We start from the raw sequence: 14,577 nt of genomic DNA on the forward strand, positions 1-14,577 counted from the left end.
AGAAGGCAAATGGAATTTTGGCATTTGTTGCTAAAAGAATAGAGTATAAAAGTAGGGAAGTGTTGCTGCAACTGTACAAGGCATTAGTGAGACCACACCTGGAGTATTGCGTACTGTTTTGGTCCCCTTACTTGAGGAGGGATATAGTTTCATTGGAGGCAGTTCAGAGGTGGTTCACTAGATTGATTCCAGAGATGAGGGGTTAGGCTTATGAAGAGAGATTGAGCAGTTTTGGCCTTTACTCTTTAGAGTTTAGAAGAATGAGAGGAGATCTAATTGAGGTATATAAGATAATTAAGGGGATTGACAAAGTAGACATAGAGAGGATGTTTCCTCTTGTGGAGCAATCTAGAACAAGAGTTCATAGTTTTAAGATAAGGGGTAGCAGATTTAAAACAGAGATGAGGAGAAATTACTTCTCTCAAAGTGAGTCTGTGGAATTCACTACCTCAGAGTGTGGTGGATGTCGAGACATTGAGTAAATTTAAGGACGAGATAGACAGATGTTTAATTAGTAAAGGGTTGAAGGGTTATGGAGAACGGGCAGGAAGGTGGAGTTGAGGCCAAGATGAGATCAGCCATGATCGTATTGAATGGCGGAGCAGGCTCGAGGGGCTGAATTGCCTACTCCTGCTCCTGTTTCTTATGTTCTCATCACCACCTGTACCTCTTTTAGAAATTAGAGTCATAAAGAATGCTGATTTAAAATTTTTGCTAAACTCTGTTCCCACCTCACATCCCTCATTAGTTTTCTTCTTAAGGCAGCAACACATACTGTAGTGTGTTATGCAGCCCTCCAATGTCAGCAACCTGTGAACGCAACACAACCAAGCATGACCTGATCCTCATCCCTGTATTTCCATGAGTAATCACACGCTAGCCTGACATGGCCAAAGCAAGTTTCAATGTCCCTTCAAACTGGATAAGGTTAGCTAATTCAGTACATAACTTCCTGCCCTGTGTGGCTCTATCACATTATATAGTACACTTATCCACTAAGCCATTAAGGGAGCTTCCTGTGATTTTTTTCCTTCTGTCAGTCCTCCTTCTGTCAATCCTAAAAATTGTTCAGATTGTTCGCCGGGTGCTCTGGTTTCCTCCCACAGCCAAAGACTTGCAGGTTGATGGGTAAATTGGCCATTATAAATTGCCCCTAGTATAGGTAGGTGGTAGGAGAATTGAGGAAAGGTGGGGATGGGGTAGGAATTTGGGATTAATGTAGGATTAGTATAAATGGGTGGTTGATGGTCGGCACAGACTCGGTGGGCCAAAGGGCCTGTTTCAGTGCTGTATCTCTAAATAAATAAAATAGTAAAAGCTGATGACATTAGCATGAAGGAATTGACTATCTACCATCATTAATGGAACTATAGGGAGGGAATTAGGTGGAATTGGGTCAGTTGGGGGGTTAAAGTCTGAAAAATCTGTTTCCCGACCCAATCCCACCTCCAAACCCCTCAATTCCGGCTTTAACCAAGGCTGGAAGGTGAGTGGTTCGCGAACCCGACCCAAGGAAGCAGGTTGGTAATTCAGATGTGAGGATCAGGCTGCAAGTCTCATTGTCATTTAGCTTTTCAACTTTAACTGAGGTCGGCTGGGTTGGCTAAGTGTTGGGAAATCCAGCAGCTTCTTCAAGACAAGGGCTTGGTGGATTCAGGAGGTGAGTGCCTTTACTCCAACTCCTGGATGCAGATGCCTGCCTGAGGAGCCTCCACAATCAGGAACTGCTCCCCCTGCCCCTGCACCCCCTTCCCTTCCCTTCAAGACATCAGATCCCACAATGAGGCCTCCAAACCCCCATGCCCGACACTACCAAATCAGGCTCCCAATTTCGCTCTGCACCACCAGACCCCCATTTTCCCACCACCTGCCACCACCAACCTCCTGAAAACCCTCCCCACCATTAGGCCCCTGACTCCCCCAACCACCACCACCATCGGGCCTCTGATTTTCTCCCCTGCCAGCACCACCACCAGGCCCTCGATCTCCCTGCCCACCCCAACCACCTACCCCAGGCCTTCACCGAACAGCTGCCTACCTGACTGGAAGCCAAGCCCGTCAATTAGGCTGACTTCCAGGCGGGGACTGTTCCAGTGACATCATGCAGAGGAATCCTTATTTCTGGGTTCCCATGACTTTCTGACCCACCTGTTCCTGTTAGGCCAGATAAGTAAAAAATTTAGTCCATAGTTATAATTCTGGGAATGACAGAGCATCATTCGTGTATGTCGATTGTAGTCTGTGCCATTGGTCTAGATTTTGCGACCGGTGTTTTTCTTTGAAAACACCGGTACTGAACTATTTTAAATAAATGGGTTAAAACACTGGTCAGAAAATCTATCTCAATAGCTCTTCCAAGCTAGAATTCCCAGTGAATTGAGCAGAACCATCTAAAGAATATTCAAAAGGGGAAAAAAAAGGTTATCATTGACAGAATAAGCCAAAGAAAGGAAAACCTCATTGTAATTTTTGATTTTTAGAAGGGGTCTTGCCACTGATAATTTAAGATAATATTCATATCTGCTGATTTTCAGATGTTTTTATTCATGGTAAAAGGGCACTTTCATTGTCTTGGTTGTAGAGAGGATCAACAGGTGAGGGTTTTTCCTACACGCAAACTTAACAGTGCATCTGTGCTTTCAAAACCTTGTATTTCACGTATTATACATTGGGGTTTGAGACTGGGATGGGTGGATATTGGTTGGCATCCTTCACTCTATGAAAGATGATGGACACGCAGTAAACAATCCATTTAGGTGGGGTGTCTTCTCTTGGTGCACCATTGCTGATGGCTGTGAAGGCCAATCCTTGAGAGGCAGATTCTGCCACATGTGCCGCACTTGAAGCTGCTAAGTGACGCTGTGAGTTGTTGTTTTTAACATTGGCGCTTGTTGCCAAGCTGCTGTTGCAGCTGGTCGTTGTGGTAGTGGACACCAATCCACAGGATGTGTCGCTATTTCCGTCTTTCGCCAGCTAGTGACTCCCAAGTGCGATAGTCGGCATTTAGGGCATTCATGTCACGCTTGCAAGCATCCTTGAGGCGGAACTTTGGACGCCCCACTGGTCGTCTGGCCCCGGCTACCTCACCATACAGAAGGTCCTTGGGTACGTGACTGTCATCCATCGTGCAGACGTGTCCGATCCACCGAAGCCGTCTCTGTTTGATTAGTGCCAACACACTTGGGAGCTCTGCCTTTGCGAGGACTGCCGCATTTGTGATTTTGTCCTGTCAGGAGAAACCCATAATGTGCCACAGACAACGAAGATGGAAATTATTGAGCTTCTTTTCCTGGTAGCTGTAAGTTGCCCATGTTTCACGGGAATGGTGCTGAGAACACAGGCCTTTATAAACCATCAGCTTAGTCCTAAAGGTCAGCTTGGTGTTATCCCATGCGCGTTTTGCTAGGTGGTAGCTGCTTTTGCTATGCGTGTATCGATTCTTCTTTGGCCTCCTTGTCTTGAGAGACAATAGATAAGCACCTGGAGGTGGTCAGTGGTTTGTGAAGCAGCGCCTGGAGTGGCTATAAAGGCCAATTCTAGAGTGACAGACTCTTCCAAAGGCACTGAAGATAAAATTGGTTGTTGGGGCTGTTATATAGTTGGCTCTCTCCTTGCACTTCTGTCTTTTTTCCTGCCAACTGCTAAGTCTCTTCGACTCGCCACTCTTTAGCCCCACCTTTATGGCTGTCTGCCAGCTCTGGCGATCACTGGCAACTGACTCCCACGACTTGTGGTCAATGTCACAGGACTTCATGTTGCGTTTGCAGACATCTTTGCACACGCGATACACACATGCAAATAGGGACAGAAATGAGCAGAAGTAAAATAAAGTAGAACGGTTTGAGGAAATTTCTTGAGCCTAGGTAGGTGAACTCTTGAACCACTTCCAGAGCGTGGTCGCTGATATTGATGGATGGAGCATTTCTGATGTCCTGTCCCATGATGTTCATTTTCTTGAGGCTGATGGTTCAGCCAAATTCATTGCAGGCAGCCGCAATCCTGTCGATGAGTCTCTGCAGACACTCTTCAGTGTGAGATGTTAATGCAGCATCATCAGCAAAGAGGAGTTCCCTGATGAGGACCTTCCATACTTTGGTCTTCGCTCTAGGATGGGCAAGGTTGAACAACCTGCCATCTGATCTTGTGTGGAGGAAAATTCCTTCTTCTGAAGACTTGAACGCATGTGAGAGCAGCAGGGAGAAGAAGATCGCCAAACAGTGTAGGTGCGAGAACACAGCCCTGTTTCATGCCACTCAGGATAGGAAAGGGGTCTGATGAGGCACCGCTATGCTGAATCGAGGGGTAGATATTAACTATTCAAATGTAAGACAGAAAACCCACTGAAGCACATAAAACAATTTTAAGTACAAATGCTAAAATTAATGCCCCAAGTTTCAAATAAGAAGAGTTGAGTACCCCTGGAGAGACAACGGGTGATAGGCCTATCCTGTTTGAGTTTACACTCCAGGTGGCAATATACAAATCCACTAACTGATTTGATCAGGTCTGACAAGTTTCATTTGGATTCTGATTCATACAGGAAACTAAGATGATTACTTTATGATGGGCAGCTCCTTCCAACTGAGCATTAGAGGAGGATAAGTCAGCACATTTGGGCATGGTAATGTAGTGATTATAGTTCTGGACCAGCAATTCAACCTGCCAAATTGTGAACTTGAATTCATTATATCTAATTTGTGGCTAACATAGGACAATGAGTATTAAAGCTGCCAGCTGGTCATGAAAGGCCAATTGGTTCAAGAATGTTATTCAGGAAAGGAAACCTGCCAACCTTATCTAGTTTGACCTAATGTGACTACAGTCCCACACCATGTGGTCAAATCTTGATGCCTCCTGAGGTGGTTTAGCAAGCCACTCAGTTGTAAAACAATTGGTTCAAGAAGACAGCCCAACTTCACCCTCTCAGGGCAACTAGACATAGATGGGAAACACAGCATTGACTTCAATAAAAGGGAAAATCGGGCAGGATGTACAAAAGGCACCATTTCGCTACCACCTTGGCCTACAGCTCCAAAGTTGAAAGCTCCCCCCCCCCCCCCCAGCCCCCAATTGTTGCACAAAAGGGCCATGATTTTCCTCAGTTGTTCCCACTCCATTAGAGTATGGGAACAGTAGCATAGTGCTAATGTTTCTGGACTAGTAATCCAGAGACCTAAACTAATGTCCTGGAGCCATAAGTTCAAATCCCACCACAGCAACTGGTGGAATTCAAATTCATTTAATTATTATATCAATTACTAGTATCAGTGATGTTGATCATGAAACAGTGTTGTCCAGGCCTTGCTGCATCTGGATACAGGCTGCTTCATTATCTGAGGAGTCACAAATGGTGCTGAACATTGTGCAAGCATCAGCGAACATCCCCACTTCTGCCCTTATGATTGAAGGGAGGTCATTGATGAAGCAGCTGAAGATGGTTGGGTTTCGGACATTACCCTGAGGAACTCCTGCACTGATGTCCTGGTACTGAGATGATTGACCTCCAACAACCACATAATCTTCCTTTGTGCTTGATATGACTTCAAACAGCGGAGAGTTTTCCCCCTGATTCCCATTGATTCCAGTTTTTCTAGGGCTCCTTGATGTCATACTTGGTCAAATTCTGCCTTGATGTCAAGGGCAATCACTGTCACCTCACCTGTTAAGTCCATTTTTTGAGAGAGGCTGTAATGAGGCCAGGAGCCGAGTGGCCCTGAGGGAACCTAAACTGAGCGTCAATGAACAGGTTGTGGTTAACAAGTGCTGCTTGATAGCACTGTTGTTTCCCCCTTTGATTGCTTTGCTGATGATCAAGAGTAGACTGATGGGGTGGTAATTGGCCGGGTTGGACTTGTCCTGCTTTTTGTGTACAGGACATACTTGGGCAATTTTCCACATTGCCAGGTAGATGCCAGTGTTGTAGCTATACTGGAACAGCTTAGCTAGGGGCACGGCTAGTTCTGGAGCACAGGTCTTCAGTACTATTGCCGGAATATTGTCAGGGCTCATAGCCTTTGCAGTATCCAGTGCCTTCAGCCATTTCTTGATATCACGTGGAGTGAATCGGATTAGCTAAAGGCTGGTATCTGTGATGCTAGGGACCTCCAGGAGGAGGTTGAGATGGCTCATCCACTCGGCACTTCTGGCTGAAGATGGATGCATATGCTTCCGCCTTGTCTTTTGCATTGATGTGCTGAGTTCCCCCATCATTGAGGATGGGGATATTTGTGGAGCCTCCGCCTCCTGTTAGTTGTTTAATTATCCACCAACATTCATGACTGTAGGTGGCAGGACTGCAGAGCTTAAATCTGATCCGTTGGTTGTGGGACTGCTTAGCCCTGTCTATCACATGCTGCTCTCGCTGTTTGGCATGCAAGTACTCCTGTGTTGTAGCTTCACCAGGTTGACACCTCATTTTGAGGTATGCCTGGTGCTGTTCCTGGCATGCCCTCCTGCATTGAACCAGGGTTGGTCCCTTGGCTTGGCGATAATGGTAGAGTGGGGGATATGCCAGGCCTTGAGGTTACAGATTGTGGTTGAGTACAGTCTGCTGCTTCTGATGGCCCACAGCACCTCATGGATGCCCAGTTTTACATTGCTAGATATGTTCGAAATTTATCCCATTTAGCACCGCCTCCTCCATTACCATTACAATCAAGTCAGGGGATCAGCCCTGGCTCATGAGGAGTTCAGGAGAGCATGCCAGGAGCAGCTCCAGGCATACCTAAAAATGAGGTGTCTTTCTGGTGAAGCTACAACCCAGGACTACATGCATGCTAAACAGTGGAAGCAACATGCAATAGAGAGAGCTAAGCGATCCCACAAACAATGGACCAGATCAAAGTTTTGCAGTCTTGCCACTCCAGTCAGGAATGGTGGTGGACAATTAAGCAACTAACCAGAGGAGGGTTCTCCACAAGCATCCCCATCATTAATGAGGGGGGAGCACAACACAAGTGGAAAAGACAAAGCTGATGCATTTGCAACTATCTTCAACCAGAAGTGCCAAGCAGATAACTCACCTCGGCCTCCTCCTAAGGTCCCCAATATCACAGATGCCAGTCTTCAGACAAATTGATTCACTCCATGTGATATCAAGAAATGGCTGAATGTTCTGGATACAGTAAAGGCTATGGGCCCTGACAACATCCCAGGACTTGCCCTCCAGAACTAGCCATGCCCCTAGCCAAGCTGTTCCAGTACACCTACAACACTGTCAATGTGCAAAATTGCCCAGGTATGTCCTGTCCAAAAAAAAAAAGCAGAACAAATCCAATCTGGGCCATTACCGCCCCATCAGTCTACTCTCAATCATTAGCAAAGTGATGGAAGGTGTCATTGGCAGTGCTATCAAGTGGCATTTACTCAGCAATAACCTGCTCACTGATGCTCAGTTTGGGTTCCACCAAAGCCACTCAGCTCCAGACCAGACCTCATAGCAGTTCCAAACATGGACAAAAGAGCTGAATTCAGGTGGTGAGGTGAGAGTGACTGCCCTTGAAATCAAGGCAGCATTTGACCTTTGACTATATGACTCTATGACCAAGTATGGCATCAAGGAGCCCTAGCAAATTCGAAGTCTATGGGAATCAGGGAAAAACTCTCCGCTGGATGGAGTCATACTTAGAACAAAGGAAGATGATTGTTGTTGTTGTTGGAGGTAAATCATCTCTTTCTCCAAGACATCATTGTAGGAGTTCCTCAAGGTAGTGGCCTAGGCCCAACCATTTTCAGCTGCTTCATCAATGACCTTCCCTCCATCATAAGATCAGACATGGGAATGATCACTGATGATGATTGCACAGTACTGTTCGCAACTTTGCATACTGAAGCAGTCTGTGCCTGCATGCAGCAAGACCTGGGCAACATTCAGGCTTGGGCTAATAAGTGGCAAGTGACATTCAAGATACGCAAGTGCCAGACAATGACTATCTCCAACAAGACAGATATCTCTTAATATTCAACAGCATTACCAATGCTGAATTCCCCACCAACATCCTGGGGACAAGTCAGGAGTGCGATGGAATACTCACCACTTGCCTGGATGAGTGCAGCTGCAACAACACTCAAGAAGCTCGACACCATCCAGGACAAAGCAGCCCGCTTGATTGGCACACCATCCACATCCACAAACATTCACTTCCTCCACCACCAATGCACAGTGGCAGCAGTGTGTATCATCTACAAGATGTACTGCAGCAACTTGCCAAGGATGCTTCAACAGCACCTTCCAAACCCATGGCCTCTTCCACCAAGAAGAACAAGGGTAGATGATGCACGGGAATACCACCACCAGCAAGTTCCCCTCCAAGCCACACATCATCCTGACTTGGAAATATAGCACTGTTCTTTCACTGTTGCTGGGTCAAAATTGTAGCACTCCTTTCCTAACAGCACAGTGGGTATACCTGCACCACATGGACTGCAGAAGTTCAGGAAAGCAACTCACTACCACCTTCTCAAGGGCAATTAGGGATGGGCAACAAATGCTGGCCTTGCTCGCAACACTCGCATCCCATGAATGAATTTTTTTAAAAAAGCAAACACCTCACTTCAATACATAAACAGGGTTTCTGGTGCACTTCTTGCAAAATTATGGTGGCAGAGGAGGAGCAGGTCCAAGGAAATTCCCAGCCATCTACACTATCTATACTTTCAACCAATCCACCACATGCCAAATCATTGTAACGCAAGAAAAGTATCTAATTCCTATATAACTCCAACTCTATTTTCACATCCACCTGCATCTTGAGCATCCTTAATGTGTTTGCTTTTTATGTCTCTGCTACTTCAGCGACCTCCAACCGAAAGTTTCAAAATACCAAAACTAAATAACAAGGGGTGACTTTTCAGCCTTCCAAAGATCCAATACATAGCATACATATCATCCAATACATGGAGCAGTAGGGCGGCGCAGTGGTTAGCACCACAGCCTCACAGCTCCAGCGACCCGGGTTCAATTCTGGGTACTGCCTGTGTGGAGTTTGCAAGTTCTCCCTGTGTCTGCGTGGGTTTTCTCCGGGTGCTCCGGTTTCCTCCCACAGCCAAAAAGACTTGCAGGTTGGTAGGTAAATTGGCCATTATAAATTGCCCCTAGTATAGGTAGGTGGTAGGGAAATATAGGAACAGGTGGGGATGTGGTAGGAATATGGGATTAGTGTAGGATTAGTATAAATGGGTGGTTGATGGTCGGCACAGACTCGGTGGGCCAAAGGGCCTGTTTCAGTGCTGTATCTCTAAAACTAAACTAAACTAAGCATAATATGTAGACTATGACCTGATATAAAATAAAACAGCCAGGGGCTCATTGCAAAATGATGACAAAAAAGGAAATGGGTGCATTTTTTTTTTTTAGTTCAAAACTGATCGGGTAGCTCCAAAACTGCCATTTGAAAAAACACTTGATTGTGAAGAATAACACATTCATTAGCAATAGGGGAGGACAAAAGAAAATGAAAATTATCATTTGGAAAATAGAGAGTTTGAGAACTAATGGTAACTAAGTGTACCAATATGGTTGAATCACACTGTAGAACTTTGATAATGACTGTTTTAACTTAGAGTCATCAAGAGATACAGCACTGAAACAGGCTATTCGGCCCACCGAGTCTGTGCCGACCATCAACCACCCACTTATACTAATCCTACATTAATCCCATATTCCCTACCACATCCCCTCCTACGTTAATCCCATATTCCCTACCACCTACCTACACTAGGGATAATTTACAATGGCCAATTTACCTATCAACATGCAAGTTTTTGGCGGTGGGAGGAAACCAGAGCACCCGGCGGAAACCAACGCGGTCACAGGGAGAATTTGCAAACTCCGCACAGGCAGTACCCAGAACCAAACTCGGGTCGCTGGAGCTGTGAGGCTGCGGTGCTAACCACTGCGCCACTATGCCGCCCTGTATGGAACTTGTATGGAAATTCCCATGTCTTCTATTAAAATAAGCAGTCAATGCCTTCATTAATGGACAGTGAGAGGAATTTCATACAAGGCAATAATCTGTTACTAATATCTCAGTGTGACTTTAACCGACTAAAGGTTCTAAGCAATTAATTTTATGTTCCACTGTAAGAGGGTCTTATTCAAGTTTCTAACCAGTTCTTTCACACCTCCTCGAAATAGAAAAGATGAAACTGTTGCAAATTGAAGACTAATTATTAAGAAAGGCTACATGATTTTTCATTCTGTTTCTATCCCTCCAGGTATTCCATTGGCATTTCATATAAATCAGCCCCAAAGAATGAGTGGAATGGAAAGAATTCATCTTCTTGGGTATTCTCTCGCTGCAATAACAACTTTGCTGTCAGGCACAGTGGCAAAGAGATGTCAGTGGATGCTAGCCATCAGCTGCGAAGACTTGGTGTCCTCCTCGACTACGATGGTAACACACTATCATTCTACGATGCCATGAACACACATCACCTGCACACATTTGACATTTCTTTTGCTCTGCCTGTGTGCCCCACATTCACAATCTGGAACAAATCATTAATGATCCTGTCAGGGCTCCCTGTCCCAGACCCATTAGACTGCTTTGAGCAGCAGGAGTGCATTTGTAGACCCCAGGAATCTCCTTACACATCAGGGATAAAAGTCAGTCAATAAGGGCCAGACTGAAATGGAGCCCTGACCCCTTCCACTATTCCCCTACATCCCAAAAATTGCATTATTCCAGGCAGGGCTAGACTATGCATTGTGCCCTCTCAAGATAGCACAAGAGCCGCCTTACACAGAATGACTACTATTATATTGAATTTATAAATTATTTATGATAAATATGTTCACAGATTATCATTGGAGAGAGATTGTATTCCAAATGCACTTTCAGGACATGCTTTTAGATTATGGAAAGCTGTTTTTAATATGTCAAAGCTGGAAGATATATTAAGCAGATCTGAAGATATGGCTTCCTCAATTCCTAGCAACTCATGTATTGTACACTTGACATACCTAGCTTTGAGAGTCTGAAACAAAATTTTGCTGTTCTTGTTTGCTGAGAGAATCATCTGTGCTACAGAGAAGAGAACTTCTCACAGTGAAAGGACAATGACTCCAACTTCATGTGTCACTCGACAAGAGAGCAGTCACCATGAAGGGATAATCTGGAGATGCTGTAAGATGACAGAAAGGTGTACAAAGAACAGAGATGGCAAGTGTGTTTAGACAGCGCCTCGATGCAGAACCTAATCCTATCAAGAAATTCATCTTGATGTACTTCATAAATTCATTATATTGTCATCTTTGTTGGTATTGTTTGTGAATGAAAAGAATTCCATTCAAGGATGTGTATAAGAACCATGCTGTTCATATATGGAACTTTAACTGGTGTGTGTAATGTTACAATGTTAAAAATGGTATAAATATTTAATGACAAACTGGTTGGTTGTTCTTCACCCAATTTGAAAAGAGGGATTATTTTCCCAGCTGTTGTCAATATTTTTGAAATGGAAGAAATTTCACTGCAACTTCGATATGATTCCAGTTTAAAATGGAAAGGAATGTATTAAAGGTTAGAATCTGTAAAATATGGATACTTGTGAGGGTGAAAGCAACCAATCACAATCCCACAGCCTGGCATCCAGATCTCCAGGGAACACAAACATGCCTCCCACTTGACAAACATTTCCCCCTCCCTCCCTGCACCCACATTCACAGCACAAGAGAATATACGTGGATATCCATCTCCACATTATTAGGAATCCAAACACAGGTAGCCATGCCCTGTAAATTTATAACTACCAACTAGGGAAAACAAGCTGCGTCCTCCAAGTTAGATTGTTAAGAAAGACAAATGCATACTGCAGTGCTAAGCCACCAGGGATTGCACCATAAATATATACTGCACATGCAAACATACCAGAGTCAAACAGTGATCAGTGCTCCCCACCCTAGTGCACAAAAAATGAAACCATCCTCACATAAAATTCAAGTTCAGTGGTAGCCACATACCTTTAGCATGACATTGATGTACATAAAGTAGCCACACAAGTGTAGAAATGCAGATGTTCCCATGCAAATGCATAGAAGCAGAAGTGGAAAATGGTGGCTTAAATGCATAGGGGTAATTTGTTCTTCTGGTCACTATGGTTTTAATCAAAATAGATTTTTAAAAAGGGTCCACCCAGTTTCAAAGTAACCTAAATAGGGAGAAAAATGGTGGCTTGGTTGCAGAATTGCTGTTTCTATACTGAAGTTGCATTTGATAAAAAGCTGAATATAAATAGAACACAGTAAGAATTTGCAAAAGAAATGAGGTTGACTGACACACTGAATTAGACAACAGGCTTACACATCAGGGACCTGTATTTAAATCCAGCCCGCACACTGTCTCTGACTGTGAAACAAATTTCTGTGCGTGGAATAGGTTTGCATAATATTACCCCAGTTCCAAATGGACATGGACCACATAATATTGCCCCAAATTCTGCACTAAATTGGCAATCTCACTCAAAGGCATTGGCTGGTGTGGAACAAGGGTATACATCATACGAATGCAGTTAGAACTGTTGAATAGGTTGAGGTAAAGTACATTGTTAAGGCAGAATAGAAAGAAGTTTTCTTTGCATCTAGTTAATTCTGTACCAGATGTGTGAGTGCCCGACGCTAGTATTGGGCACCCAAATTGGGAAAATGCTCAGCATCAACAACCCTCACCTTCAATAGGAAAAATTTACCAAAGAAGAGAAAACAGTATGATTGGCTGACTTTCACAAAACTCACTGTACTCCATAACATAATCTTATTTGTCAGTTACATTTACCTGCTTCCAACTCAACATTTTGGGTTTTTCAATTTTTTAACATAATTCATTTGTTTGCTGCCAAGTTCTCTAACATTGCCACGAAATGAATAGCTTTATCCACCTGAAGACTTTGTGAATCATATTTCTAATTTTTTGCCGTTGATCTAGATTTGCTCAACCACTGTGACAGTATGATATTCAAAAATTAATTGGAGAATTGAAATTTTTGGTAAAGGAGGTTATTTTAATCTGAGAATTGTATGTGATTACTGCAACACAAGCTTTTTGGTTTGTGCACTTGAGATGGAAAATGTACTAATTGGTGAAAGAACATATTTTGTTTTATATTTACTCTTGGGAAGTGGACAATGCTGCATTTATTTCTCTAGATGCCCCGAGAAAGCAGCAGCGGGCTGCCTTCTTAACTCACTGCAGTCCTTATGCTCATACTACTCCTAAACTGATATTCGGTGAGGAATCCCAGGATTTAGACCCAGCAATGAAGAAGCAATGGTGCATGTCTATGTCAGGATGATATTTGACTTGGAGGAAACTTGGAGTTGGTGTTCCAATGATCGTGCTGCTCTTACTCTTGATGGTGGAGATTGAAGGGCTGTGAGATATTACTGAAGTAAGCTTGATGAGTTGCTGCAGTCCATACTGTGGTTAGGAAATATTGCATATTTGGGTTCTATGGAAATATCATTTCTAAAAGACCTTAAAGCCCCCATGAAGTTTTTGTATATCTCACAAAAGTATTAAATGGCAAATTTGTTGGGGGGAGGTGGGGGAGATAGAAGGGAACAAGCTTTATGATATTTAATCAGGTGTATATTGTCCCAAATAATAAGATTTTGGAATACATTAGCTTAGATGAGATTTCTCCACAAGGTGGTAATCTCCAAAAATGGAGATGACGTGTATACCTACGCATTACCAGGGCTTGCAAATCGTGAACTGATTGTCTTCAATTATATTCATTAAAAATTAGACATTCCTGTAAGTAACAATAATCAATTTTAATATAGTATTTCAACCCAAGTGTCAGCAGTTTATAAAAACAGTCAACTGTTCGGAGTGGAATTGAAGTTTCTTTGTATTTGCTAATCACAACAATTGCCAAATAGGCAGGAGGCTGCTCAAAGCAATTAAGGTCAATTTGAATGTTGGACTGGAGACAATCAAAACCAATCAGATCAGTTGTAGGATAGGACTAGAATCTGCCTAAACCAATCAGATTGATTGGAAAATCATCTGGTCGGTCATCAGAAGCAATTTGATTAGCTGAAGGGCAGTCAGCTGCAGCCTGTCAGAACCAAATTCACTGGTTCCAAAAATCTGCAGACCCACCAATTGGATTAATTGGAGGCAGGAGGCAGGACTAAAACACATCAGAACTAATCAATCAGACATAGCTTTCTCTCAGTCTTGCTCAGAAATGGGAGGTAAAATTTTAAAATGAGCCAATAGTTTCTCCAAGTTAAAAGTGTATTTGCTTAGTGTTTGACTCTGAAGAAGTTATATGTAACAGATCAGCTGCTAAGCTACAGTTTTTCTAAAAAGATGTTATCTATAAGAAAGATTTATTTTCTCCTAGACTAGTTTCAGTTACTTGTTCAAGATAAAGAGCCCATTACAGCTACAACTGCATTGCTGTGGCTGCAATTGGAGAATTATCAGGGTTAGGAAATAAAATGGGTAGAGGTATTGGAGTAGTGATAGTGCTTGCATTTGAAAAGTCACAAATTTCCATCCTAAAGATTTTACTATCTTGTACTACTCTGAGGACAGCCTATTGTGAATGAACAGTATTACCTGCTTT

The 14,577-nt window shown here is 43.4% G+C and overlaps 1 protein-coding gene across 4 annotated transcripts in view; it reads left to right on the top strand.

Annotated features, from left to right (window-relative positions):
- Positions 1 to 11,363, top strand: part of LOC137377884 (probable E3 ubiquitin-protein ligase MID2) — a 318,774-nt gene extending 307,411 nt beyond the window's left edge. For all 4 annotated transcript variants that reach the window (XM_068047960.1, XM_068047963.1, XM_068047962.1 and 1 more), the window contains exon 10: positions 10,216 to 11,363. In XM_068047960.1, the coding sequence (XP_067904061.1) occupies positions 10,216 to 10,618 (403 nt within the window). In that variant the 3' untranslated portion in view covers positions 10,619 to 11,363. The remainder of the gene's footprint in view (positions 1 to 10,215) is intronic.
- The last annotated feature ends 3,214 nt before the right edge of the window (positions 11,364 to 14,577 follow it).

This window comes from Heterodontus francisci, chromosome 15 (assembly GCF_036365525.1).
Source record: "Heterodontus francisci isolate sHetFra1 chromosome 15, sHetFra1.hap1, whole genome shotgun sequence".
In the NCBI taxonomy this organism is placed as follows: Eukaryota; Metazoa; Chordata; class Chondrichthyes; order Heterodontiformes; family Heterodontidae; genus Heterodontus; species Heterodontus francisci.